This window comes from Pseudophryne corroboree, chromosome 12, assembly GCF_028390025.1.
Source record: "Pseudophryne corroboree isolate aPseCor3 chromosome 12, aPseCor3.hap2, whole genome shotgun sequence".
NCBI lineage: Eukaryota > Metazoa > Chordata > Amphibia > Anura > Myobatrachidae > Pseudophryne > Pseudophryne corroboree.
In genome coordinates, this window is record NC_086455.1 from 4,887,754 (window position 1) to 4,915,360 (window position 27,607).

The following is a 27,607-nucleotide window of genomic DNA, read 5'->3' on the forward strand; positions in this document are numbered from 1 at the left end:
GTGTGCATTAAAGGATCCTGTCAGGAATGGGAGAGAGCAGCATGCAGAAAGGTCTCAGAATGCAGGGACAGTTCGCAGGGCATATGAGAATATGTGAATCCCATCAGGTGATTTTACATGTGACCATGCGTGGGCAGCAGCCTATAATCAGCTTCTAAGATGGCCGCCGTGCCTCTTCCCCTTCCCCAGGAGTACCTTAATCTTTTCCAGCTACCAGGGCCCCAGATCACGGCCCGACAGGCAGAGGAGATGTTATCCCCTGTTTCCAGACTCTCAGCGGCTTCCGGCAGCAGCAGCAACCCGCCGTTCGAGCTGCGGGCGACTCGCGGTCCGGGTCGCCGAAAATCGAGGCCGGGGATCCGGAGGAGGTGCAGGCCGCAGGGCTGGAAGTCGGGAAATGCCGCTCCACGAGTCCCGGAGAGTGCGCGATGAGGTGCCCGCCGGTGCCCACAGCCTGTGGTGATAGATTCCGGCCGGGCAGAGACACCAGAGGGGGTCAGGATTGATTGCAGGAGTTAATGGCCAGGGAGCTCCCGAACTCTGCTGCCTACTCCTCAGCCGTCGTAGCCACGCCCCCACAGTGACATCACTCTTATCTCTAGTAATAATACAGGGACGTGACCGGGGAGGTGAGGTCTTATGGGAGCGTCACAGTGACATCATTCTTATCTCTAGTAATAATACAGGGACGTGACCGGGGAGGTGAGATCTTATGGGAGCGTCACAGTGACATCACTCTTATCTCTAGTAATAATACAGGGACGTGACCGGGGAGGTGAGATCTTATGGGAGCGTCACAGTGACATCATTCTTATCTGTAGTAATAATACAGGGACGTGACCGGGGAGGTGAGGTCTTATGGGAGCGTCACAGTGACATCACTCTTATCACTAGTAATAATACAGGGAGGTGACCGGGGAGGTGAGGTCTTATGGGAGCGTCACAGTGACATCACTCTTATCTCTAGTAATAATACAGGGACATGACCGGGGAGGTGAGGTCTTATGGGAGCGTCACAGTGACATCACTCTTATCTCTAGTAATAATACAGGGACGTGACCGGGGAGGTGAGGTCTTATGGGAGCGTCACAGTGACATCACTCTTATCTCTAGTAATAATACAGGGACGTGACCGGGGAGGTGACGTCTTATGGGAGCGTCACAGTGACATCACTCTTATCTCTAGTAATAATACAGGGACGTGACCGGGGAGGTGAGGTATTATGGGAGCGTCACAGTGACATCACTCTTATCACTAGTAATAATACAGGGAGGTGACCGGGGAGGTGAGGTCTTATGGGAGCGTCACAGTGACATCACTCTTATCTCTAGTAATAATACAGGGACGTGACCGGGGAAGTGAGGTCTTATGGGAGCATCACAGTGACATCACTATTATCTCTAGTAATAATACAGGGACGTGACCGGGGAGGTGAGGTCTTATGGGAGCGTCACAGTGACATCACTCTTATCTCTAGTAATAATACAGGGACGTGACCGGGGAGGTGAGATCTTATGGGAGCGTCACAGTGACATCACTCTTATCTCTAGTAATAATACAGGTACGTGACCGGGGAGGTGAGGTCTTATGGGAGCGTCACAGTGACATCATTCTTATCTCTAGTAATAATACAGTAACGTGACCGGGGAGGTGAGGTCTTATGGGAGCGTCACAGTGACATCACTCTTATCTCTAGTAATAATACAGTAACGTGACCGGGGAGGTGAGGTCTTATGGGAGCGTCACAGTGACATCACTCTTATCTAGTAATAATACAGCGACATGACCGGGGAGGTGAGTTCTTATGGGAGCATCACAGTGACATCACTCTTATCTCTAGTAATAATACAGGGACGTGACCGGGGAGGTGAGGTCTTATGGGAGCGTCACAGTGACATCACTCTTATCTCTAGTAATAATACAGGGACGTGACCGGGGAGGTGAGGTCTTATGGGAGCGTCACAGTGACATCACTCTTATCTCTAGTAATAATACAGGGACGTGACCGGGGAGGTGAGGTATTATGGGAGCGTCACAGTGACATCACTCTTATCTCTAGTAATAATACAGGGACGTGACCGGGGAGGTGAGGTCTTATGGGAGCGTCACAGTGACATCACTCTTATCTCTAGTAATAATACAGGGACGTGACCGGGGAGGTGAGGTCTTATGGGAGCGTCACAGTGACATCACTCTTATCTCTAGTAATAATACAGGGACGTGACCGGGGAGGTGAGGTCTTATGGGAGCGTCACAGTGACATCACTCTTATCTCTAGTAATAATACAGGGACGTGACTGGGGAGGTGTGGTCTTATGGGAGTGTCACAGTGACATCACTCTTATCTCTAGTAATAATACAGGGACGTGACCGGGAAGTGAGGTCTTATGGGAGCGTCACAGTGACGTCACTCTTATCTCTAGTAATAATACAGGGATGTGACCGGGGAGGTGAGGTCTTATGGGAGCGTCACAGTGACATCACTATTATCTCTAGTAATAATACAGGGATGTGACCGGGGAGGTGAGGTCTTATGGGAGCGTCACAGTGACATCACTCTTATCACTAGTAATAATACAGGGACGTGACCGGGGAGGTGAGGTCTTATGGGAGCGTCACAGTGACATCACTCTTATCTCTAGTAATAATACAGGGACGTGACCGGGGAGGTGAGGTCTTATGGGAGCGTCACAGTGACATCACTCTTATCTCTAGTAATAATACAGGGACATGACCGGGGAGGTGAGGTATTATGGGAGCGTCACAGTGACATCACTCTTATCTCTAGTAATAATACAGGGACATGACCGGGAAGTGAGGTCTTATGGGAGCGTCACAGTGACATCACTCTTATCTCTAGTAATAATACAGGGAGGTGACCGGGGAGGTGAGGTCTTATGGGAGCGTCACAGTGACATCACTCTTATCTCTAGTAATAATACAGGGACGTGACCGGGGAGGTGAGGTCTTATGGGAGCGTCACAGTGACATCACTCTTATCTCTAGTAATAATACAGGGACGTGACCGGGGAGGTGAGGTCTTATGGGAGCGTCACAGTGACATCACTCTTATCTCTAGTAATAATACAGGGACGTGACCGGGGAGGTGAGGTCTTATGGGAGCGTCACAGTGACATCACTCTTATCTCTAGTAATAATACAGGGACATGACCGGGGAGGTGAGGTATTATGGGAGCGTCACAGTGACATCACTCTTATCTCTAGTAATAATACAGGGACGTGACCGGGGAGGTGAGGTCTTATGGGAGCGTCACAGTGACATCACTCTTATCTCTAGTAATAATACAGGGACATGACCGGGGAGGTGAGGTATTATGGGAGCGTCACAGTGACATCACTCTTATCTCTAGTAATAATACAGGGACGTGACCGGGATGTGAGGTCTTATGGGAGCGTCACAGTGACATCATTCTTATCTCTAGTAATAATACAGGGACGTGACCGGGGAAGTGAGGTCTTATGGAAGCGTCACAGTGACATCACTCTTATCTCTAGTAATAATACAGGGATGTGACCGGGGAGGTGAGGTCTTATGGGAGCGTCACAGTGACATCACTCTTATCACTAGTAATAATACAGGGACGTGACCGGGGAGGTGAGATCTTATGGGAGCGTCACAGTGACATCACTCTTATCTCTAGTAATAATACAGGGACATGACCGGGGAGGTGAGGTCTTATGGGAGCGTCACAGTGACGTCACTCTTATCTCTAGTAATAATACAGGGACATGACCGGGAAGTGAGGTCTTATGGGAGCGTCACAGTGACATCACTCTTATCTCTAGTAATAATACAGGGACGTGACCGGGGAGGTGAGGTCTTATGGGAGCGTCACAGTGACATCACTCTTATCTCTAGTAATAATACAGGGACGTGACCGGGGAGGTGACGTCTTATGGGAGCGTCACAGTGACATCACTCTTATCACTAGTAATAATACAGGGATGTGACCGGGGAGGTGAGGTCTTATGGGAGCGTCACAGTGACATCACTCTTATCACTAGTAATAATACAGGGATGTGACCGGGGAGGTGACGTCTTATGGGAGCGTCACAGTGACATCACTCTTCTCTCTAGTAATAATACAGGGACGTGACCGGGGAGGTGAGGTCTTATGGGAGCGTCACAGTGACATCACTCTTATCTCTAGTAATAATACAGGGACGTGACCGGGGAAGTGAGGTCTTATGGGAGCGTCACAGTGACATCACTCTTATCTCTAGTAATAATACAGGGACGTGACCGGGGAGGTGAGGTCTTATGGGAGTGTCACAGTGACATCACTCTTATCTCTAGTAATAATACAGGGACGTGACCGGGGAGGTGAGGTCTTATGGGAGCGTCACAGTGACATCACTCTTATCTCTAGTAATAATACAGGGACGTGACCGGGAAGGTGAGGTCTTATGGGAGCGTCACAGTGACATCACTCTTATCTCTAGTAATAATACAGGGACATGACCGGGGAGGTGAGGTCTTATGGGAGCGTCACAGTGACATCACTCTTATCTCTAGTAATAATACAGGGACGTGACCGGGGAGGTGAGGTCTTATGGGAGCGTCACAGTGACGTCACTCTTATCTCTAGTAATAATACAGGGACGTGACCGGGGAGGTGACGTCTTATGGGAGCGTCACAGTGACATCACTCTTCTCTCTAGTAATAATACAGGGACGTGACCGGGGAGGTGAGGTCTTATGGGAGCGTCACAGTGACATCACTCTTATCTCTAGTAATAATACAGGGACGTGACCGGGGAGGTGAGGTCTTATGGGAGCGTCACAGTGACATCACTCTTATCTCTAGTAATAATACAGGGACGTGACCGGGGAGGTGAGGTCTTATGGGAGCGTCACAGTGACATCACTCTTATCTCTAGTAATAATACAGGGATGTGACCGGGGAGGTGAGGTCTTATGGGAGCGTCACAGTGACGTCACTCTTATCTCTAGTAATAATACAGGGACGTGACCGGGGAGGTGAGGTCTTATGGGAGCGTCACAGTGACGTCACTCTTATCTCTAGTAATAATACAGGGATGTGACCGGGGAGGTGAGGTCTTATGGGAGCGTCACAGTGACATCACTCTTATCTCTAGTAATAATACAGGGACGTGACCGGGGAGGTGAGGTCTTATGGGAGCGTCACAGTGACATCACTCTTATCTCTAGTAATAATACAGGGACGTGACCGGGGAGGTGAGGTCTTATGGGAGCGTCACAGTGACATCACTCTTATCACTAGTAATAATACAGGGACATGACCGGGGAGGTGAGTTCTTATGGGAGCGTCACAGTGACATCACTCTTATCACTAGTAATAATACAGGGACATGACCGGGGAGGTGAGGTCTTATGGGAGCGTCACAGTGACATCACTCTTATCACTAGTAATAATACAGGGACGTGACCGGGGAGGTGAGGTCTTATGGGAGCGTCACAGTGACATCACTCTTATCTCTAGTAATAATACAGGGACGTGACCGGGGAGGTGAGGTCTTATGGGAGCGTCACAGTGACATCACTCTTATCTCTAGTAATAATACAGGGACGTAACCGGGGAGGTGAGGTCTTATGGGAGCGTCACAGTGACATCATTCTTATCTCTAGTAATAATACAGGGACGTGACCGGGAGGTGAGGTCTTATGGGAGCGTCACAGTGACATCATTCTTATCTCTAGTAATAATACAGGGACGTGACCGGGAGGTGAGGTCTTATGGGAGCGTCACAGTGACATCACTCTTATCTCTAGTAATAATACAGGGACGTGACCGGGGAGGTGAGGTATTATGGGAGCGTCACAGTGACATCATTCTTATCTCTAGTAATAATACAGGGACGTGACCGGGAGGTGAGGTCTTATGGGAGCGTCACAGTGACATCACTCTTATCACTAGTAATAATACAGGGACGTGACCGGGGAGGTGAGGTCTTATGGGAGCGTCACAGTGACATCACTCTTATCTCTAGTAATAATACAGGGACGTAACCGGGGAGGTGAGGTCTTATGGGAGCGTCACAGTGACGTCATTCTTATCTCTAGTAATAATACAGGGATGTGACCGGGGAGGTGAGGTCTTATGGGAGCGTCACAGTGACATCACTCTTATCTCTAGTAATAATACATGGACGTGACCGGGGAGGTGAGGTCTTATGGGAGCGTCACAGTGACATCACTCTTATCACTAGTAATAATACAGGGACGTGACCGGGGAGGTGAGGTCTTATGGGAGCGTCACAGTGACATCACTCTTATCTCTAGTAATAATACAGGGGCGTGACCGGGGAGGTGAGGTCTTATGGGAGCGTCACAGTGACATCACTCTTATCTCTAGTAATAATACAGGGACGTGACCGGGGAGGTGAGTTCTTATGGGAGCGTCACAGTGACATCACTCTTATCTCTAGTAATAATACAGGGACGTGACCGGGGAGGTGAGGTCTTATGGGAGCGTCACAGTGACATCACTCTTATCTCTAGTAATAATACAGGGACGTGACCGGGGAGGTGAGGTCTTATGGGAGCGTCACAGTGACGTCACTCTTATCTCTAGTAATAATACAGGGACATGACCGGGGAGGTGAGGTCTTATGGGAGCGTCACAGTGACATCACTCTTATCTCTAGTAATAATACAGGGACGTGACCGGGGAGGTGAGGTCTTATGGGAGCGTCACAGTGACATCACTCTTATCTCTAGTAATAATACAGGGACGTGACCGGGGAGGTGAGGTCTTATGGGAGCGTCACAGTGACATCACTCTTATCGCTAGTAATAATACAGGGACGTGACCGAAGAGGTGAGGTCTTATGGGAGCGTCACAGTGACATCACTCTTATCTCTAGTAATAATACAGGGACGTGACCGGGGAGGTGAGGTCTTATGGGAGCGTCACAGTGACATCACTCTTATCTCTAGTAATAATACAGGGACGTGACCGGGGAGGTGAGGTATTATGGGAGCGTCACAGTGACATCATTCTTATTACTAGTAATAATACAGGGACGTGACCGGGGAGGTGAGGTCTTATGGGAGCGTCACAGTGACATCACTCTTATCTCTAGTAATAATACAGGGACATGACCGGGGAGGTGACGTCTTATGGGAGCGTCACAGTGACATCACTCTTATCTCTAATAATAATACAGGGACGTGACCGGGGAGGTGAGGTCTTATGGGAGCGTCACAGTGACATCACTCTTATCTCTAGTAATAATACAGGGACGTGACCGGGGAGGTGAGGTCTTATGGGAGCGTCACAGTGACATCACTCTTATCTCTAGTAATAATACAGGGACGTGACCGGGGAGGTGAGGTCTTATGGGAGCGTCACAGTGACGTCACTCTTATCTCTAGTAATAATACAGGGACATGACCGGGGAGGTGAGGTCTTATGGGAGCGTCACAGTGACATCACTCTTATCTCTAGTAATAATACAGGGACGTGACCGGGGAGGTGAGGTCTTATGGGAGCGTCACAGTGACATCACTCTTATCTCTAGTAATAATACAGGGACGTGACCGGGGAGGTGAGGTCTTATGGGAGCGTCACAGTGACATCACTCTTATCGCTAGTAATAATACAGGGACGTGACCGAAGAGGTGAGGTCTTATGGGAGCGTCACAGTGACATCACTCTTATCTCTAGTAATAATACAGGGACGTGACCGGGGAGGTGAGGTCTTATGGGAGCGTCACAGTGACATCACTCTTATCTCTAGTAATAATACAGGGACGTGACCGGGGAGGTGAGGTATTATGGGAGCGTCACAGTGACATCATTCTTATTACTAGTAATAATACAGGGACGTGACCGGGGAGGTGAGGTCTTATGGGAGCGTCACAGTGACATCACTCTTATCTCTAGTAATAATACAGGGACATGACCGGGGAGGTGACGTCTTATGGGAGCGTCACAGTGACATCACTCTTATCTCTAATAATAATACAGGGACGTGACCGGGGAGGTGAGGTCTTATGGGAGCGTCACAGTGACATCACTCTTATCTCTAGTAATAATACAGGGACATGACCGGGGAGGTGAGGTCTTATGGGAGCGTCACAGTGACATCACTCTTATCTCTAGTAATAATACAGGGACGTGACCGGGGAGGTGAGGTCTTATGGGAGCGTCACAGTGACATCACTCTTATCTCTAGTAATAATACAGGGACGTGACCGGGGAGGTGAGGTCTTATGGGAGCGTCACAGTGACATCACTCTTATCTCTAGTAATAATACAGGGACGTGACCGGGGAGGTGACGTCTTATGGGAGCGTCACAGTGACATCACTCTTATCTCTAATAATAATACAGGGACGTGACCGGGGAGGTGAGGTCTTATGGGAGCGTCACAGTGACATCACTCTTATCTCTAGTAATAATACAGGGACATGACCGGGGAGGTGAGGTCTTATGGAAGCGTCACAGTGACGTCATTCTTATCTCTAGTAATAATACAGGGACGTGACCGGGGAGGTGAGGTCTTATGGGAGCGTCACAGTGACATCACTCTTATCTCTAGTAATAATACAGGGACGTGACCGGGGAGGTGAGGTCTTATGGGAGCGTCACAGTGACATCACTCTTATCTCTAGTAATAATACAGGGACGTGACCGGGGAGGTGACGTCTTATGGGAGCGTCACAGTGACATCACTCTTATCTCTAATAATAATACAGGGACGTGACCGGGGAGGTGAGGTCTTATGGGAGCGTCACAGTGACATCACTCTTATCTCTAGTAATAATACAGGGACATGACCGGGGAGGTGAGGTCTTATGGGAGCGTCACAGTGACGTCACTCTTCTCTCTAGTAATAATACAGGGACGTGACCGGGGAGGTGAGGTCTTATGGGAGCGTCACAGTGACATCACTCTTATCTCTAGTAATAATACAGGGACGTGACCGGGGAGGTGAGGTCTTATGGGAGCGTCACAGTGACATCACTCTTATCTCTAGTAATAATACAGGGACGTGACCGGGGAGGTGAGGTCTTATGGGAGCGTCACAGTGACATCACTCTTATCACTAGTAATAATACAGGGACGTGACCGGGGAGGTGAGGTCTTATGGGAGCGTCACAGTGACATCACTCTTATCTCTAGTAATAATACAGTGATGTGACCGGTGAGGTGAGGTCTTATGGGAGCGTCACCGTGACATCACTCTTATCACTAGTAATAATACAGGGACGTGACCGGGGAGGTGAGGTCTTATGGGAGCGTCACAGTGACGTCACTCTTATCTCTAGTAATAATACAGGGACGTGACCGGGAAGGTGAGGTCTTATGGGAGCGTCACAGTGACGTCACTCTTATCTCTAGTAATAATACAGGGACGTGACCGGGGAGGTGAGGTCTTATGGGAGCGTCACAGTGACATCACTCTTATCTCTAGTAATAATACAGGGACGTGACCGGGAAGGTGAGGTCTTATGGGAGCGTCACAGTGACGTCACTCTTATCTCTAGTAATAATACAGGGACGTGACCGGGGAGGTGAGGTATTATGGGAGCGTCACAGTGACATCACTCTTATCTCTAGTAATAATACAGGGACGTGACCGGGGAGGTGAGGTATTATGGGAGCGTCACAGTGACATCACTCTTATCTCTAGTAATAATACAGGGACGTGACCGGGAAGGTGAGGTCTTATGGGAGCGTCACAGTGACATCACTCTTATCTCTAGTAATAATACAGGGACGTGACCGGGGAGGTGAGGTCTTATGGGAGCATCACAGTGACATCACTCTTATCTCTAGTAATAATACAGGGACGTGACCGGGGAGGTGAGGTCTTATGGGAGCATCACAGTGACATCACTCTTATCTCTAGTAATAATACAGGGACGTGACCGGGAGGTGAGGTCTTATGGGAGCGTCACAGTGACATCACTCTTATCACTAGTAATAATACAGGGATGTGACCGGGGAGGTGAGGTCTTATGGGAGCGTCACAGTGACATCACTCTTATCTCTAGTAATAATACAGTGATGTGACCGGTGAGGTGAGGTCTTATGGGAGCGTCACCGTGACATCACTCTTATCGCTAGTAATAATACAGGGACGTGACCGGGGAGGTGAGGTCTTATGGGAGCGTCACAGTGACATCACTCTTATCTCTAGTAATAATACAGGGACGTGACCGGGGAGGTGAGGTCTTATGGGAGCGTCACAGTGACGTCACTCTTATCTCTAGTAATAATACAGGGACGTGACCGGGAAGGTGAGGTCTTATGGGAGCGTCACAGTGACATCACTCTTATCTCTAGTAATAATACAGGGACGTGACCGGGGAGGTGAGGTCTTATGGGAGCGTCACAGTGACATCACTCTTATCTCTAGTAATAATACAGGGACATGACCGGGGAGGTGAGGTCTTATCTCTAGTAATAATACAGGGACGTGACCGGGGAGGTGAGGTCTTATGGGAGCGTCACAGTGACATCACTCTTATCTCTAGTAATAATACAGGGACATGACCGGGGAGGTGAGGTCTTATGGGAGCGTCACAGTGACATCACTCTTATCTCTAGTAATAATACAGGGACATGACCGGGGAGGTGAGGTCTTATGGGAGCGTCACAGTGACATCACTCTTATCTCTAGTAATAATACAGGGACATGACCGGGGAGGTGAGGTCTTATGGGAGCGTCACAGTGACATCACTCTTATCTCTAGTAATAATACAGGGACATGACCGGGGAGGTGAGGTCTTATCTCTAGTAATAATACAGGGACGTGACCGGGAGGTGAGATCTTATGGGAGCGTCACAGTGACATCACTCTTATCTCTAGTAATAATACATGGACGTGACCGGGGAGGTGAGGTCTTATGGGAGCGTCACAGTGACATCACTCTTATCTCTAGTAATAATACAGGGACGTGACCGGGGAGGTGAGGTCTTATGGGAGCGTCACAGTGACATCACTCTTATCTCTAGTAATAATACAGGGACGTGACCGGGGAGGTGAGGTCTTATGGGAGCGTCACAGTGACATCACTCTTATCTCTAGTAATAATACAGGGACGTGACCGGGGAGGTGAGGTCTTATGGGAGCGTCACAGTGACATCACTCTTATCTCTAGTAATAATACAGGGACGTGACCGGGGAGGTGAGGTCTTATGGGAGCGTCACAGTGACATCACTCTTATCTCTAGTAATAATACAGGGACATGACCGGGGAGGTGAGGTCTTATGGGAGCGTCACAGTGACGTCACTCTTATCTCTAGTAATAATACAGGGACATGACCGGGGAGGTGTGGTCTTATGGGAGCGTCACAGTGACATCACTCTTATCTCTAGTAATAATACAGGGACGTGACCGGGGAGGTGAGGTCTTATGGGAGCGTCACAGTGACGTCACTCTTATCTCTAGTAATAATACAGGGACGTGACCGGGGAGGTGAGGTCTTATGGGAGCGTCACAGTGACATCACTCTTATCTCTAGTAATAATACAGGGACGTGACCGGGGAGGTGAGGTATTATGGGAGCGTCACAGTGATATCACTCTTATCACTAGTAATAATACAGGGACGTGACCGGTGAGGTGAGGTCTTATGGGAGCGTCACAGTGACATCACTCTTATCTGTAGTAATAATACAGGGACATGACCGGGGAGGTGAGGTCTTATGGGAGCGTCACAGTGACATCACTCTTATCTCTAGTAATAATACAGGGATGTGACCGGGGAGGTGAGGTCTTATGGAAGCGTCACAGTGACGTCACTCTTATCTCTAGTAATAATACAGGGACGTGACCGGGGAGGTGAGGTCTTATGGGAGCGTCACAGTGACGTCACTCTTATCTCTAGTAATAATACAGGGACATGACCGGGGAGGTGAGGTCTTATGGGAGCGTCACAGTGACGTCACTCTTATCTCTAGTAATAATACAGGGACGTGACCGGGGAGGTGAGATCTTATGGGAGCGTCACAGTGACGTCACTCTTATCTCTAGTAATAATACAGGGACATGACCGGGGAGGTGAGGTCTTATGGAAGCGTCACAGTGACGTCACTCTTATCTCTAGTAATAATACAGGGACGTGACCGGGGAGGTGAGGTCTTATGGGAGCGTCACAGTGACGTCACTCTTATCTCTAGTAATAATACAGGGACGTGACCGGGGAGGTGAGGTATTATGGGAGCGTCACAGTGACATCACTCTTATCTGTAGTAATAATACAGGGACGTGACCGGGAAGTGAGGTCTTATGGGAGCGTCACAGTGACATCACTCTTATCTCTAGTAATAATACAGGGACGTGACCGGGGAGGTGAGGTCTTATGGGAGCGTCACAGCGACATCATTCTACTAGATGCCCCATTTGTACAAAGCAGATTACACACCCATGGCCACCGGCAGTAGATAGAGGACTCAGTACATTGGGCCCTATGGAGATGTCAGTAGCAGCAGGAGAGTAAGTACATGGAGCGTCAGTCACCTATTTATTGCTGTCTTTCCCAATACACAGGACTACACGGCACTGATAGAGAGATCTGGTGAGTGTGTGACACCCAGGAGCCATCCCCATGTGTCAGGAGGAGTGAGCAGGACCCAGAGCCTCATCTCGGTGCCTCCACCTCACTCCCTGATACATGAGAGAGACAGTGACCAGAAGATCCTGGAACTGACCAATCAGATCATTGAGCTGGTGACAGGAGAGGTGACTGCTGGGAAGGTGACGTTATACAGTGATACCGGGGGATGTGTCTGGGTGGTGACTGTGTCATTGTGTGTGTCAGGTTCCTATACAGTGTCAGGAGGAGATGGAGAAGTCAGAAGGACACCGGGATCTGTATGAGAATGTGAAGATGGAGAATCACTGGCCCCTCTCATCACTGGGTAAGTGGAGACTCAGTTACTGCAATCTGGAGAGCAGATTTGGGGGTGACCTAGATACATATCATCTGATAGTCACATATATACAATGTCCTCAGTCACTGTGTCTCCTACAGATGGGTCCAGGAGCAGAAATACCCCAGAGACAGATCTCCACCATCTTCATCCACAGGACTGTACAGAGGAGAATCACTGGCCCCTCTCATCACTGGGTAAGTAGAGACTCAGTTACTGCAGTGGGGAGAACAGATTTGGGGGTGACCTAGATACACATCATCTGATAGTCACATATATACAATGTCCTCAGTCACTGTGTCTCCTACAGATGGGTCCAGGAGCAGAAATACCACAGAGACAGATCTCCACCATCTTCATCCACAGGACTGTACAGAGGAGAATCACTGGATCCCACAGGAGGATCAGGTAGGTGGGAATTGGAGTCTCGTCAAATTTCCAAAATTACTCTTTATCTGTAAGAAAGCCGTGTGCACCTTACACACTAATATCCTGAAGTTTCATATCAATTTATTCATATATTTTTAAATATAATATTTTAATTAAGAGAGAGATGAGATCCCTCATAGTGTAACGTGTCTTAATTAAATATGCTGGACAGTTGTACATTTGTGGTGAAATAGGAGACTGTGGTGCTATGTGATGGTCTCAGATTGTGGAAAATGTCAGGTTCCTGGTGAATTGGCGATCACTGTATGTCACCCCTCACCAGCCATGCTAAAGCCAGACAACACCATAAAGTCACCAGTCATAGTAATCGCTGGAAGTAATAGGCCCTATGTTTACAAGTCGCCTGCAGTACGCTCTGACATAGAGCTGCACGTGACGCTGAGACATAGAAGTGTGTGTGACGCTGAGACATAGAGGTGTGTGTGACGCTGAGACATAGGGGTGCGTGTCACGCTGAGACATAGAGGTGTGTGTGACGCCGTGACATAGAGCTGCGTGTGTGACGCTAAGACATAGAAGTGTGTCATGCTGAGACATAGAGGTGTGTGTAATGATAAGACAGAGGTGTGTGTGACCGTGAGACATAGGTGTGTGTGATGCTGAGACATAGAGGTGCGTGTGTGACGCCGAGACATAGAGCTGTGTGTGTGACGCTGAGACATAGAGATGTGTGTGACGCTGAGACATAGAGGTGTGTGTGTGACGCCGAGACATAGAGCTGCGTGTGTGACGCCGAGACATAGAGCTGCGTGTGTGACGCTAAGACATAGAAGTGTGTCATGCTGAGACATAGAGGTGTGTGTAATGATAAGATAGAGGTTTGTGTGACGCTGAGACAGAGGTGTGTGTGACCGTGAGACAGAGGTGTGTGTGACCCTGAGACGTAGAGGTGTGTGTGACCCTGAGACATAGAGGTGTGTGTGATGCTGAGACATAGAGGTGTGTGTAACGGCACGCTGAGACATAGATGTATCTGTGTGACGTTGAGACATAGGGGTGCGTGTCATGCTGAGGGATAGAGGTTTGTGTGACGCTGAGACATAGAGCTGCGTGTGTGACGCTAAGACATAGAAGTGTGTCATGCTAAGACATAGAGGTGTGTGTAATGATAAGACAGGTTTGTGTGGCGCTGAGACATAGAGATGTGTGTGACGCTGAGACATAGAGGTGTGTGATGCTGAGACATGGAGGTGTGTGTGACGCTGAGACATGCAGGTGTGTGTGACGCTGAGACATAGAGTTGTGTGACGGAATGTTGAGACATAGATGTGCATATGACGCTGAGACATAGAGGTGTGTGTGACGCTAAGAAGTAGAGGTGCGTGTGACACAGACATAGAGGTGTGTGTGACACTGAGACATAGAGGTGTGTGACGGCACGCTGAGACATAGAGGTGTGTGTGACGCTGAGACATAGAGGTGCATGTGACGCTGAGACATAGAGATGTGTGTAATGATAAGATAGAGGTTTGTGTGACGCTGAGACAGAGGTGTGTGTGACCGTGAGACAGAGGTGTGTGTGACCCTGAGACGTAGAGGTGTGTGTGACCCTGAGACATAGAGGTGTGTGTGATGCTGAGACATAGAGGTGTGTGTAACGGCACGCTGAGACATAGATGTATCTGTGTGACGTTGAGACATAGGGGTGCGTGTCATGCTGAGGGATAGAGGTTTGTGTGACGCTGAGACATAGAGCTGCGTGTGTGACGCTAAGACATAGAAGTGTTTCATGCTGAGACATAGAGGTGTGTGTAATGATAAGACAGAGGTTTGTGTGGCGCTGAGACATAGAGATGTGTGTGACGCTGAGACATGGAGGTGTGTGTGACGCTGAGACATGCAGGTGTGTGTGACGCTGAGACATAGAGTTGTGTGACGGAACGTTGAGACATAGATGTGCATATGACGCTGAGACATAGAGGTGTGTGTGACGCTAAGAAGTAGAGGTGCGTGTGACACTGAGACATAGAGGTGCGTGTGACGGCACACTGAGACGTAGAGGTGTGTGACGGCACGCTGAGACATGGAGGTGTGTGACAGCACGCTGAGACATAGAGGTGTGTGTCACGCTGAGACATAGAGGTATGTGTGACACTGAGACATAGAGGTGTGTGACGGCACGCTGAGACATAGAGGTGTGTGTGACGCTGAGACATAGAGGTGCATGTGACGCTGAGACATAGAGGTGCGTGTGACGCTGAGACATAGAGGTGTGTGACAGCACGCTGAGACATAGAGGTGTGTGTCACGCTGAGACATAGAGGTATGTGTGACACTGAGACATAGAGGTGTGTGACGGCACGCTGAGACATAGAGGTGCGTGTGACGCTGAGACATAGAGGTGCGTGTGACGCTGAGACATAGAGGTGCGTGTGACGGCATACTGTGACGTAGAGGTGTGTGTGACGCTGAGACATAGAGGTGTGTGTGACGCTGAGACATAAAGGTGTGTGTGACGGCACGCTGAGACATAGAGGTGTGTGTAACAGGAGATATAGCTGAGTTATTAGATGTACGGGTCTGTACTGTGATAAGGAGAAGCTGCCAGCACGATCCTGTGACTGTTATCACATGTGCCTGTGTGTCTCCCCCTGTGTCTGTACACAATAGGGGCCTATGCTGACTGTTATTACTCTCCCTTGTTGTGGTGTTATTAGTTATATGATATATTTATGTTTTTGTTATAATTAGCATGATGTCCTGACTGCTATTAAAGTAGAATTTCTAGAGGGAGAGGAAGAGACGTATGTGAGGGGTGATCGGCGGTGTAAGGAGGAGGAAGAGACGTATGTGAGGTGTGATCGGCGGTGTATGGAGGAGGAAGAGACGTATGTGAGGTGTGACCAGCTCTGTAAGGAGGAGGAAGTCCCTACAGATATCAGCGCAGGTGAGTATTACTTTTACTGCAGAAGAGAGTCCCTTGAACGGTCCCTTATTCTACCCCCACCCCTGCCAGTGCAATCTAATGTGGGGAAGTATTTCCCCGGGGAAAATTCTGCTCTCTCCTGTCAGTCTAACGACATTCTCTGACAATATACTATTTATATGCCCTGTATAATAATTCATGAATATATGATCTTCATTTATCCGTATATTCACACTGAAATATTGTATACGCACTCTTAAAATTCAGGCACTAATATAAGTGTATAGAGTTATATAAAAAGCAATTGCTCAGAATATTCATTCCTCACTATCTGCAGCAGCCTGCGGGGGTCTGCGGGAGCCTGCGGGAGCCGGTGGATACTCACTACACTTTACACAACACACTGAGAAAATGACATCAAATAACCTATCATGTCACTGCACTTATAAAGTGTACTCAATATTTGACATGGCAGATGGGCAAGACACATATAGGGTGGAATCCAATTGCCAGGGGGGGGGGAGGGATTTAAAAAACCTTTTGGTATTCAATTGCAGGACTTATAATGGGACACTGTGATTTCTATAGAAATCACTGCAACTCTTCTCGATCCCCCAGAGCAAATCTGATCTTTCCTAAAATCGTTATTTAAAAAAAACGTGAGACTTGCTTTGGGATGCCGGAGGCACCCCTCCTGTGTGTGTGCGTGATCCCCAGTGTGTGTGACCCCCCCCCCCGGGTAGTGTCATCCCCCCTCTGGAGCCGGCCACTGGGAGAACTATATCTCTCAGCAGCCTTTGCACCTCCCAACACCTGCAGAGCCTGCCAGTAGCCCCCTCCCCAGTGACAAGATGGCTGGGAGACCACCAGGAGCTTACCCCTGTCCGGTGTCGGGATTCTCAGTGACGGGATTCCGCGGTGGGTCATGTGACTGCCAGCATTTCATATCCAACCTGTTAAGTACTTCCATGCATAATACATGTACATGGTAAATGCTCTGCAATGGAATAATGTAACTAGATGAATGTTCTTAATTAGAAATCCAAACAACTGGCTGAACAACTCCCATTTAATGAAATAGTCAAAGTCTTAAGCTCTACATAATGGGCTAAATGTAACAGCCTGCCAGAATACCCGTATTTTTAAAGCAGCATTCATTGGCAAGGCAAAACCAAGTTGGTTTTGCCTGGTTAAATGATTGCCGCTTTCAAAATACAGGTTGAGTATCCCTTATCCAAAATGCTTGGGACCAGAGGAATTTTGGATATCGGATTTTTCCGTATTTTGGAATAATTGCATACCATAATGAGATATTATGGTGATGGGACTTAAATCTAAGCACAGAATGCATTTATGTTACATATACACCTTATAACCCAGCCTGAAGGTCATTTTAGCCAATATTTTTTATAACTTTGTGCATTAAACAAAGTGTGTGTACATTCACACAATTCATTTATGTTTCATATACACCTTATGCACACAACCTGAAGGTCATTTAATACAATATTTTTTAATAACTTTGAGTATTAAACAAAGTTTGTGTACATTGAGCCGTCAAAAAACAAAGGTTTCACTATCTCAGGCTCACTCAAAAAAGTCCGTATTTTGGAATATTCCATATTTCGGAATATTTGGATATGGGATACTCAACCTGTACAGGCATTCTCGCACAAAGTCCGCGGCTCCGGCGTCTTGAATGCTATTAGCCCAATGTGACTGAAATCCAACTCTTAAGAGGTGTGAAATTACCAGTGACAGTCCGGTATTGGTGGTTAACCCATAAACTGAGCGTCTGAATATGACTGTAGTAGCCCTAATGCTGTTCCTCTGGTTGCGTTTGCAGAGTGGTTAGTAGGAATGTGCGGCTGCCTGGTTTGTGCAGTGCAGGATAAACAAGCCCGGCTGGGTAGCTTGAATCAGCGACGCCAGCCATGTGATAATGGTAGTGGTAAACTGGTATAGCCGGTGATAACTGTAAGACTAACGCGTTTCACTTCTAAAAGGAAGCTTTATCAAAGATCTAGGTCAGGCAGATGTTTGGATTTCTAACCAAGAACATTCATCCAGTTCGATTATCCCTTTCAGGAGCATTTATCATGACAGGTGTCATATATAGAAGTTTTAATATATAATATTGTTCTGAGCTGTACTGTTCTCCCTTACTTCTATATAGCAACACTGTAATACTGAGGTATAATACCAGATGCCCTTCACCCCCCCCCAGTACACTACACACAGACTCCACCCTCTCTCACACACAGGAGAAGTGTAGCCACACACCCTTCAATGCACAATCACTCAATCCCAACCTATACACTTGGGTGTAAGGATGGACAATCTGAAAATAACCGGAATAAATGCAGGATTGACACATACAGACAGAATAAGGCCAAGAATCGGTTTATAATCAATATTTTGGCACCAGTGATAGAGTATTCTGCCCCCGACAATAACTGCAGTTCCGTATGACAGAGTCTGCGCTGATTGTCCATAGATCTCAGTTGTTGTTTCACTGAGAACTTTGGGAGGTGTAGTGTCCTTGTTAGTGCGGCTTCCATGCATAGTTGAATCTGCCCCAAAGTGTGTATTATAATCTGCTACTTAATATAAAATTAGATTTGTATTTCCATATATTTATTTTATTTCCAGCAGATGGATGCAAGTACGGGAGTATCTTGGATGGACAACTCCTTTTATCCACAGTTTTTAAAATAGGTGACAACCTCATCAGAGAAGATTTTCCACAAGAAAACCCCGACACACTAAATATACATCCATTACTTCCCAGTGCAGATAAATCATCGGATCCTACTAATCATGAGACATGTTCCCCTGGTAATGTACATATTGTCACACATAGTACAGCTTATACAGAGGACGCAATCAGTCCGTGTGCTGAGGTCGGGCAATGGTTTACAGCTACATCGTCTCTTCATGTACATCAGGAAATTCGCACAAGGGAGAGACCGTTTCCATGTTCTGAGTGCGGGAAATGTTTTACATACAAATCAAAACTTATTAGACATCAGGGCATGCACACAGATGAGAAACCATTTCCATGTTCTGAGTGCGGGAAATGTTTTACACAGAAATCAAAACTTACTAGACATCAGGGAACGCACACAGATGAGAGACCTTTTCCATGTTCTGAGTGCGGAAAATGTTTTACGCAGAAATCGAAACTTACTAGACATCAGGGAACGCACACCGATGAGAGACCTTTTCCATGTTCTGAGTGCGGGAAATGTTTTACACAGAAATCAAAGCTTACTAGACATCAGGGAACGCACACAAATGAGAAACCTTTTACATGTTTGGAGTGTTGGAAATGTTTTAAATACAAATCAGGGCTAGTGGAACATAAGAAAACACACACAGGTGAGAGACCCTTTCCCTGTTCTGAGTGCGGGAAATGTTTTACACAGAAATGGAAACTTGTCATACATCACAGAAAGCACACCGGTGAGAGACCCTTTTTGTGTTCTGAATGTGGGAAATGTTTTGCAGTGAAATCATGTCTCGTTATACATCAGAGAAGTCATACAGGTGAGAAACCTTATCCGTGTTCTGAGTGCGGGAAACGATTTATGTGCAAATCGCGTCTTTTCGAACATAAGAAGAGGCACACAGGTGAGAGACCGTTTCCATGTTCTGAGTGTGGGAAGCGTTTTGCGCTGAAAACATGTCTCGTTCTACATCAGAAAATGCACACAGGTGAGAATTTATTCCCGTGTTCTGAGTGCGGGAAATGTTTTGCACAGAAATCAAATCTTGTCATACATCAGAGAAGTCACACAGGTGAGAGACCCTTTCCGTGTTCTGAGTGTGGGAAATGTTTTGCGCAGAAAGCAAAACTTGTTAGACATCACAGAACGCACACAGGGGAGAGACCCTTCTCGTGTTCTGAGTGTGGGCAACGTTTTGCAAAGAAATCAAGTCTGGTCAGACATCAGGGAACTCACACGGGTCAGAGATCCTTTCCAGGGCTCTGAGTGTGGGAAATAGTTTCCACACAAGTCGGATCTTGTTCTCCATTGGAAACCTCTCACAGGACAAGGGCAATTGGACATAAAATGGCGCGGCAATACTCTGATAAAAGATGTGAGATTATATGTAATTAGTTCTGTAATATGTTACTGTCGCACTGGGATTGGTTACAGTGCTTCTAATATGTGCAAATGCAATTTTGTGATACCATGTGGCTGTTTTTGTACAAACGCAGAGCTTTGCTCCTATGGTAGAGGGCACGTGCTGCTGAGCTTTTCTTTCTGAATGTGGTTTAGTTGCACTTATGCACTAACTGAAGTTCCAGCTCAGAGATATTTGTCTGTATGGTCAAAATCCCGTAAGGCAAAATATCACATCTTTATCTGGGCAGCCAGCAGGGCATTAAAAACAGACGGTGTGTGCACTGATCTGGGAGCTGGCCTTTACCCACTACTGCCTCATTGTGACTGGCTGTGTCAGGACTCTCCAATACCTGGCTGCAAGGAATGTTGCCACGGAATGTCTGCATCCTGGTACGTAGAGTTTTGACTTGGAAACACATTGCAAGATTATAGGGGTCCTTAACGCATTTCTCCGACACGTTAGCTTTTTCCAAAGGAAAGACAGCCAGAAATAAACCCCACTCCTCTAGGTCCAGGGTGATATATACAGTGCATCCGGAAAGTATTCACAGCGCTTCACTTTTTTTTCACATTTTATTATGTTACAGCCTTATTCCAAAATGGAATAAATTCTTTTTTTTCCCATCAACATTCTACACACAATACCCCATCATTTTTGCTAATTTATTAAAAATAAAAAAAACTAAGAAATCACATGTACATAAGTATTCACAGCCTTTGCTCAATACTTTGTTGATGCACCTTTGGCAGCAATTACAGCCTCAAGTCTTTTTGAATATGATGCCACTCCTTTGATATCTATCTTGGCTGTGTGCTTAGGGTCGTTGTCCTGCTGAAAGATGAATCGTCGCCCCAGTCTGAGGTCAAGAGCGCTCTGGAGCAGGTTTTCATCCAGGATGTCTCTGTACATTGCTGCATTCATCTTTCCCTCTATCCTGACTAGTCTCCCAGTTCCTGCCGTTGAAAAACATCCCCACAGCATGATGCTGCCACCACCATGCTTCACTGTAGGGATGGTATTGGCCTGGTGATGAGCGGTGCCTGGTTTCCTTTAAACGTGACGCCTGGCAGTCACACCAAAGAGTTCAATCTTTGTCTCATCCAAAACTCCAGGCGGGCTGCAATGTGCTTTTTACTAAAGAGTGGCTTCCGTCTGGCCACTCTACCATACAGGCCTGATTGGTGGATTGCTGCAGAGATGGTTGTCCTTCTGGAAGGTTCTCCTCTCCACATCGTGTTCTTGGTCACCTCCTTGACTAGGGCCCTTCTCCCCCGATCGCTCAGTTTAGACGGCCGGCCAGTTCTAGGAAGAGTCCTGGTGGTTCCGAATTTCTTCTATTTATGGATGATGGAGGCCACTGTGTTCATTGGGACCTTCAAAGCAGCAGATATTTTTCTTTAGCCATCCCCAGATTTGTGCCTCGAGACAATCCTGTCTTGGAGGTCTACAGAAAATTCCTTTGACTTCATGCTTGGTTTGTGCTCAGACATGCACTGTCAAATGTGGGATCTTATATAGACAGGTATGTGCCTTTCCAAATCATGTCCAATCAACTGAATTTACCACAGGTGGACTTCAATTAAGCTGTAGGAACATCTCAAAGATGATCTGTGGAAACAGGATGCACCTGAGCTCATTTTTGAGCTTCATGGCAAAGGCTGTGAATACTTATGTACATGTGATTTCTTAGTTTTTAATTTTTAATAAATTTGCAAAAATCTCACAAAAACTTTTTTCACGTTGTCATTATTGGGTATTGCGTGTAAAATTTTGAGGACAAATGTATTCCATTTTGGAATAAGGCTGTAACACAACAAAATGTGGAAAAAGTGTATATTGGTTCTTGGGTAGCTGGATGCCCAAATAAGTGATGCTTTCTTTTGCCAACTTATTAGGGTCAGTACTTAACCAGGCCAGTTGTGTATGACCCACTTAAAGGTAGAGTGGTGGATTTGTTCAATGTTAAACTAAAAACCTGAGAACGACCTAAATACTTCCTTTAATCGAGGGCACAAAAAAATCTGTTAGTTTCAATACATATAAGAGGTCATCAACAAGAAAAGCCAATATTTTAACCATGTTGCCTCCTATCTGAATTCCCCTCAAGGACCATGAGAATGGGATCCAATGATAAGTTACAAAGCTAGAGTGACAAGGGACAGCCGTGTCTTGTGCCCCTTGATGTAGTAAGCTGATCACCAGTAGCAATGAATATTAAGAATATGCACAATAATATTTTTTTGTAAGATTAATAAAATCTTGGCTGAACTCCCACCTGCACAAGGCCTCATATAAGTAGGGCGGGGAGACCATATAAAGGCCCTTACTAGCATCAGCGCACAATGACATATTAGAAGAGTCAGGCTGGTGTGGGTCAATAGCCATTGCTGTGATAGCTAACAGTATGCCGTCAGCAGAACGCCTGCCACTGACAAAGCCCAACTGGTGGTCTGTGAGCATAGAGGAAAGAAGTCTGTAGCCCGGCCACCATGACCTCGGCCAATAGCCTAAAATCTACATCAGGTATGGTGTTAGGTTGGTAAGAGGATGGTCTTTTGTTAGGCGCTGTGGAACCCTTGTGGTGCCATATAAATAAAGGATAATAACAATGAATGGTCATGTCTTTTTGTGGTGAGGTAGAAGTCTAGAAAAGTGAATAATGCGTTGTCTCTGGTGTGTGTAGAAGAGTTCCAGCTACGTGGGAACGGTATCATGTTTTAAAGCTTCTAATATTATGGCCATACCCCTCCTGCTAGGAGACTTGTTGGATTGTAAATCAGTTCTATCCTGAGCAGTATCAGCCTCGGTGAAGTCTAGCCTCATTCAATAGATTGTCCAGGAGGACATGACTATGCAGAGAGGACTGATAAAGGTTAGGGTAATACTCTTAGAGCACCTGAAATATTGCAGGTTTTTTGTGTTGAATGACCACTATGTGATGTCTGGTTGTTCTAGTCATATTAGATAAGACGGACTGGGTAAGATGAATGTGTCCTAAATCCGCCAGGTCTGCCCACTGATGAATAGTGTCACCCCAAACTATAGAGACAAATGAGTAAAACAAAGTCATCACTGAGTCCACAGGCGCTAACGATAACCAATGTGAGTTGGAGTCCTCAAAGGTACAATGAGTCTTCTGTTCAGTACACTTCTGCATGTTTGCTCCCAAAAAAACCCCAAGAACCAGAAAACATGTGATAGTATAATGTTGTACCCAAATACAACCTGAATAAAACTCAAATTTAATGGAGCCCATACCACAGAAAATGGTCTGCTCAATAAAGCAGACTCAATCGCATGATAAGGAGAAGGCCATGCCCTTCTTCCTCCTCTGTAATCTGTTCTCGTCAGGCTCCACAATACGTGGTAGATAGGAGAAAAACTTCAAAGAGTGTAATACAGTATTTATTCCAACAAAATAAATCACAGAAATATCTTACATAAAAAGGTTAGATTAGACTCTCACCATGTAAGTCTACAAATATCAGTAGACAAACAAGGCAGTGGTACAATATCAACCAAGCGCCTCCAGAAATAAGAATCCGCCAGCCAGGTTAGGTCCATTCATCCCCCAAGGTCTCAGGGACGTGCTCATACACTGCACTGTGACAACGCACCCTGATCTGGAGCAGACATGCCCTCCTTTGATTTATATCTTTTCCAAGTTGTGAGGACCTATATTAGGGTTACCTATAGGTGGATCACCATTGATGGTTTCTAACCATTTGGAGGAAATTATCAATGGTCTGTTATAAGCAAACCATCTGAGACTGGCTTTTTACCATGGGACTTCCCCCGTTGATGGTAAAAGCATCTATCTTCAGGAGGAACCATCGAAGGTTGCTTACTAATAGTGGTTGATCGTAACCCTAATAGAGATGCATGTGTAAATGCAGTGGGTTTTTGCTATGAAATAAGCCATCGTTATTATGAATGATTAAGTATTTCTCATCCCCTGATGTGCCCTGCCTCTGCCTGTGGGAAACAGACTACAGGATGGGATCTGGGAGGGGGGCTAACCTGCGCAGCAGGAGGTAGGTACTGAGAGAGTCAGTACTGGTGAATACGACTCGAGAGGGAAAGAGAGTACATAAAGAAGAGATAATATAGAAGGAGGGGTAGATTTACTATTTGACGGATAGTTTTCATGGGGATTATTGCTAAACAAGTCTGGTTTACGACCTATTACTGTTTAAAAGTGTCGGTCAAAGTCTATGTAGCGGTGGTAGCGGTAACAGGTACAGTGGTGGTAGAACAATATAGCGGTGACAGCGGTAACAGGTACAGTGGTGGTAGAACAATATAGTGGTGACAGAGGTAACAGGTACAGTGGTGGTAGAACAATATAGCGGTGACAGCAGTAACAGGTACAGTGGTGGTAGAACAATATAGTGGTGACAGCAGTAACAGGTACAGTGGTGGTAGAACAATATAGCGGTGACAGCAGTAACAGGTACAGTGGTGGTAGAACAATATAGCGGTGACAGCAGTAACAGGTACAGTGGTGGTAGAACAATATAGTGGTGACAGCAGTAACAGGTACAGTGGTGGTAGAACAATATAGCGGTGACAGCAGTAACAGGTACAGTGGTGGTAGAACAATATAGCGGTGACAGCAGTAACAGGTACAGTGGTGGTAGAACAATATAGCGGTGACAGCAGTAACAGGTACAGTGGTGGTAGAACAATATAGCGGTGACAGCAGTAACAGGTACAGCGGTGGTAGAACAATATAGCGGTGACAGTGGTAACAGGTACAGTGGTGGTAGAACAATATAGTGGTGACAGCAGTAACAGGTACAGTGGTGGTAGAACAATATAGCGGTGACAGTGGTAACAGGTACAGTGGTGGTAGAACAATATAGTGGTGACAGTGGTAACAGGTACAGTGGTGGTAGAACAATATAGCGGTGACAGCAGTAACAGGTACAGTGGTGGTAGAACAATATAGTGGTGACAGTGGTAACAGGTACAGTGGTGGTAGAACAATATAGTGGTGACAGTGGTAACAGGTACAGTGGTGGTAGAACAATATAGTGGTGACAGCAGTAACAGGTACAGTGGTGGTAGAACAATATAGTGGTGACAGTGGTAACAGGTACAGTGGTGGTAGAACAATATAGTGGTGACAGCAGTAACAGGTACAGTGGTGGTAGAACAATATAGTGGTGACAGCAGTAACAGGTACAGTGGTGGTAGAACAATATAGCGGTGACAGTGGTAACAGGTACAGTGGTGGTAGAACAATATAGTGGTGACAGCAGTAACAGGTACAGTGGTGGTAGAACAATATAGCGGTGACAGTGGTAACAGGTACAGTGGTGGTAGAACAATATAGTGGTGACAGAGGTAATAGGTACAGTGGTGGTAGAACAATATAGCGGTAACAGGTACAGTGGTGGTAGAACAATATAGCGGTGACAGCGGTAACAGGTACAGTGGTGGTAGAACAATATAGTAGGACAGCAGTAACAGGTACAGCGGTGGTAGAACAATATAGTGGTGACAGCGGTAACAGGTACAGTGGTGGTAGAACAATATAGCGGTGACAGCGGTAACAGGTACAGCGGTGGTAGAACAATATAGTAGGACAGCAGTAACAGGTACAGCGGTGGTAGAACAATATAGTGGTGACAGCGGTAACAGGTACAGTGGTGGTAGAACAATATAGCGGTGACAGTGGTAACAGGTACAGTGGTGGTAGAACAATATAGCGGTGACAGTGGTAACAGGTACAGTGGTGGTAGAACAATATAGTGGTGACAGCGGTAACAGGTACAGTGGTGGTAGAACAATATAGTGGTGACAGCGGTAACAGGTACAGTGGTGGTAGAACAATATAGTGGTGACAGCGGTAACAGGTACAGTGGTGGTAGAACAATATAGCGGTGACAGCGGTAACAGGTACAGTGGTGGTAGAACAATATAGCGGTGACAGCGGTAACAGGTACAGTGGTGGTAGAACAATATAGTAGGACAGCAGTAACAGGTACAGTGGTGGTAGAACAATATAGTGGTGACAGCAGTAACAGGTACAGTGGTGGTAGAACAATATAGCGGTGACAGCAGTAACAGGTACAGTGGTGGTAGAACAATATAGCGGTGACAGCAGTAACAGGTACAGTGGTGGTAGAACAATATAGTGGTGACAGCAGTAACAGGTACAGTGGTGGTAGAACAATATAGCGGTGACAGTGGTAACAGGTACAGTGGTGGTAGAACAATATAGTGGTGACAGTGGTAACAGGTACAGTGGTGGTAGAACAATATAGTGGTGACAGTGGTAACAGGTACAGCGGTGGTAGAACAATATAGCGGTGACAGTGGTAACAGGTACAGTGGTGGTAGAACAATATAGCGGTGACAGTGGTAACAGGTACAGTGGTGGTAGAACAATATAGCGGTGACAGCAGTAACAGGTACAGTGGTGGTAGAACAATATAGCGGTGACAGTGGTAACAGGTACAGTGGTGGTAGAACAATATAGTGGTGACAGTGGTAACAGGTACAGTGGTGGTAGAACAATATAGTGGTGACAGCGGTAACAGGTACAGTGGTGGTAGAACAATATAGCGGTGACAGCGGTAACAGGTACAGTGGTGGTAGAACAATATAGCGGTGACAGTGGTAACAGGTACAGTGGTGGTAGAACAATATAGTGGTGACAGTGGTAACAGGTACAGTGGTGGTAGAACAATATAGTGGTGACAGCGGTAACAGGTACAGTGGTGGTAGAACAATATAGCGGTGACAGCGGTAACAGGTACAGCGGTGGTAGAACAATATAGTAGGACAGCAGTAACAGGTACAGCGGTGGTAGAACAATATAGTGGTGACAGCGGTAACAGGTACAGTGGTGGTAGAACAATATAGCGGTGACAGTGGTAACAGGTACAGTGGTGGTAGAACAATATAGCGGTGACAGTGGTAACAGGTACAGTGGTGGTAGAACAATATAGTGGTGACAGCGGTAACAGGTACAGTGGTGGTAGAACAATATAGTGGTGACAGCGGTAACAGGTACAGCGGTGGTAGAACAATATAGCGGTGACAGCGGTAACAGGTACAGTGGTGGTAGAACAATATAGTAGGACAGCAGTAACAGGTACAGTGGTGGTAGAACAATATAGCGGTGACAGCAGTAACAGGTACAGTGGTGGTAGAACAATATAGCGGTGACAGTGGTAACAGGTACAGCGGTGGTAGAACAATATAGTGGTGACAGCAGTAACAGGTACAGTGGTGGTAGAACAATATAGTGG

The 27,607-nt window shown here is 46.7% G+C and overlaps 1 protein-coding gene across 4 annotated transcripts in view; it reads left to right on the plus strand.

Annotated features, from left to right (window-relative positions):
* The window catches only part of LOC134980090 (gastrula zinc finger protein XlCGF26.1-like), a 40,485-nt gene extending 17,527 nt beyond the window's left edge, over positions 1-22,958 (plus strand). The window contains exons 3-8 of one of the 4 annotated variants that reach the window (XM_063946739.1): positions 12,513-12,704; positions 12,784-12,883; positions 12,997-13,092; positions 13,206-13,303; positions 16,037-16,232; positions 18,864-22,958. In XM_063946739.1, the coding sequence (XP_063802809.1) occupies positions 12,513-12,704; positions 12,784-12,883; positions 12,997-13,092; positions 13,206-13,303; positions 16,037-16,232; positions 18,864-20,206 (2,025 nt within the window). In that variant the 3' untranslated portion in view covers positions 20,207-22,958. The remainder of the gene's footprint in view (positions 1-12,512; positions 12,705-12,783; positions 12,884-12,996; positions 13,093-13,205; positions 13,304-16,036; positions 16,233-18,863) is intronic. The other 3 variants (XM_063946740.1, XM_063946742.1, XM_063946741.1) reach the window with 3 other exon arrangements.
* Positions 22,959-27,607: the final 4,649 nt, after the last annotated feature.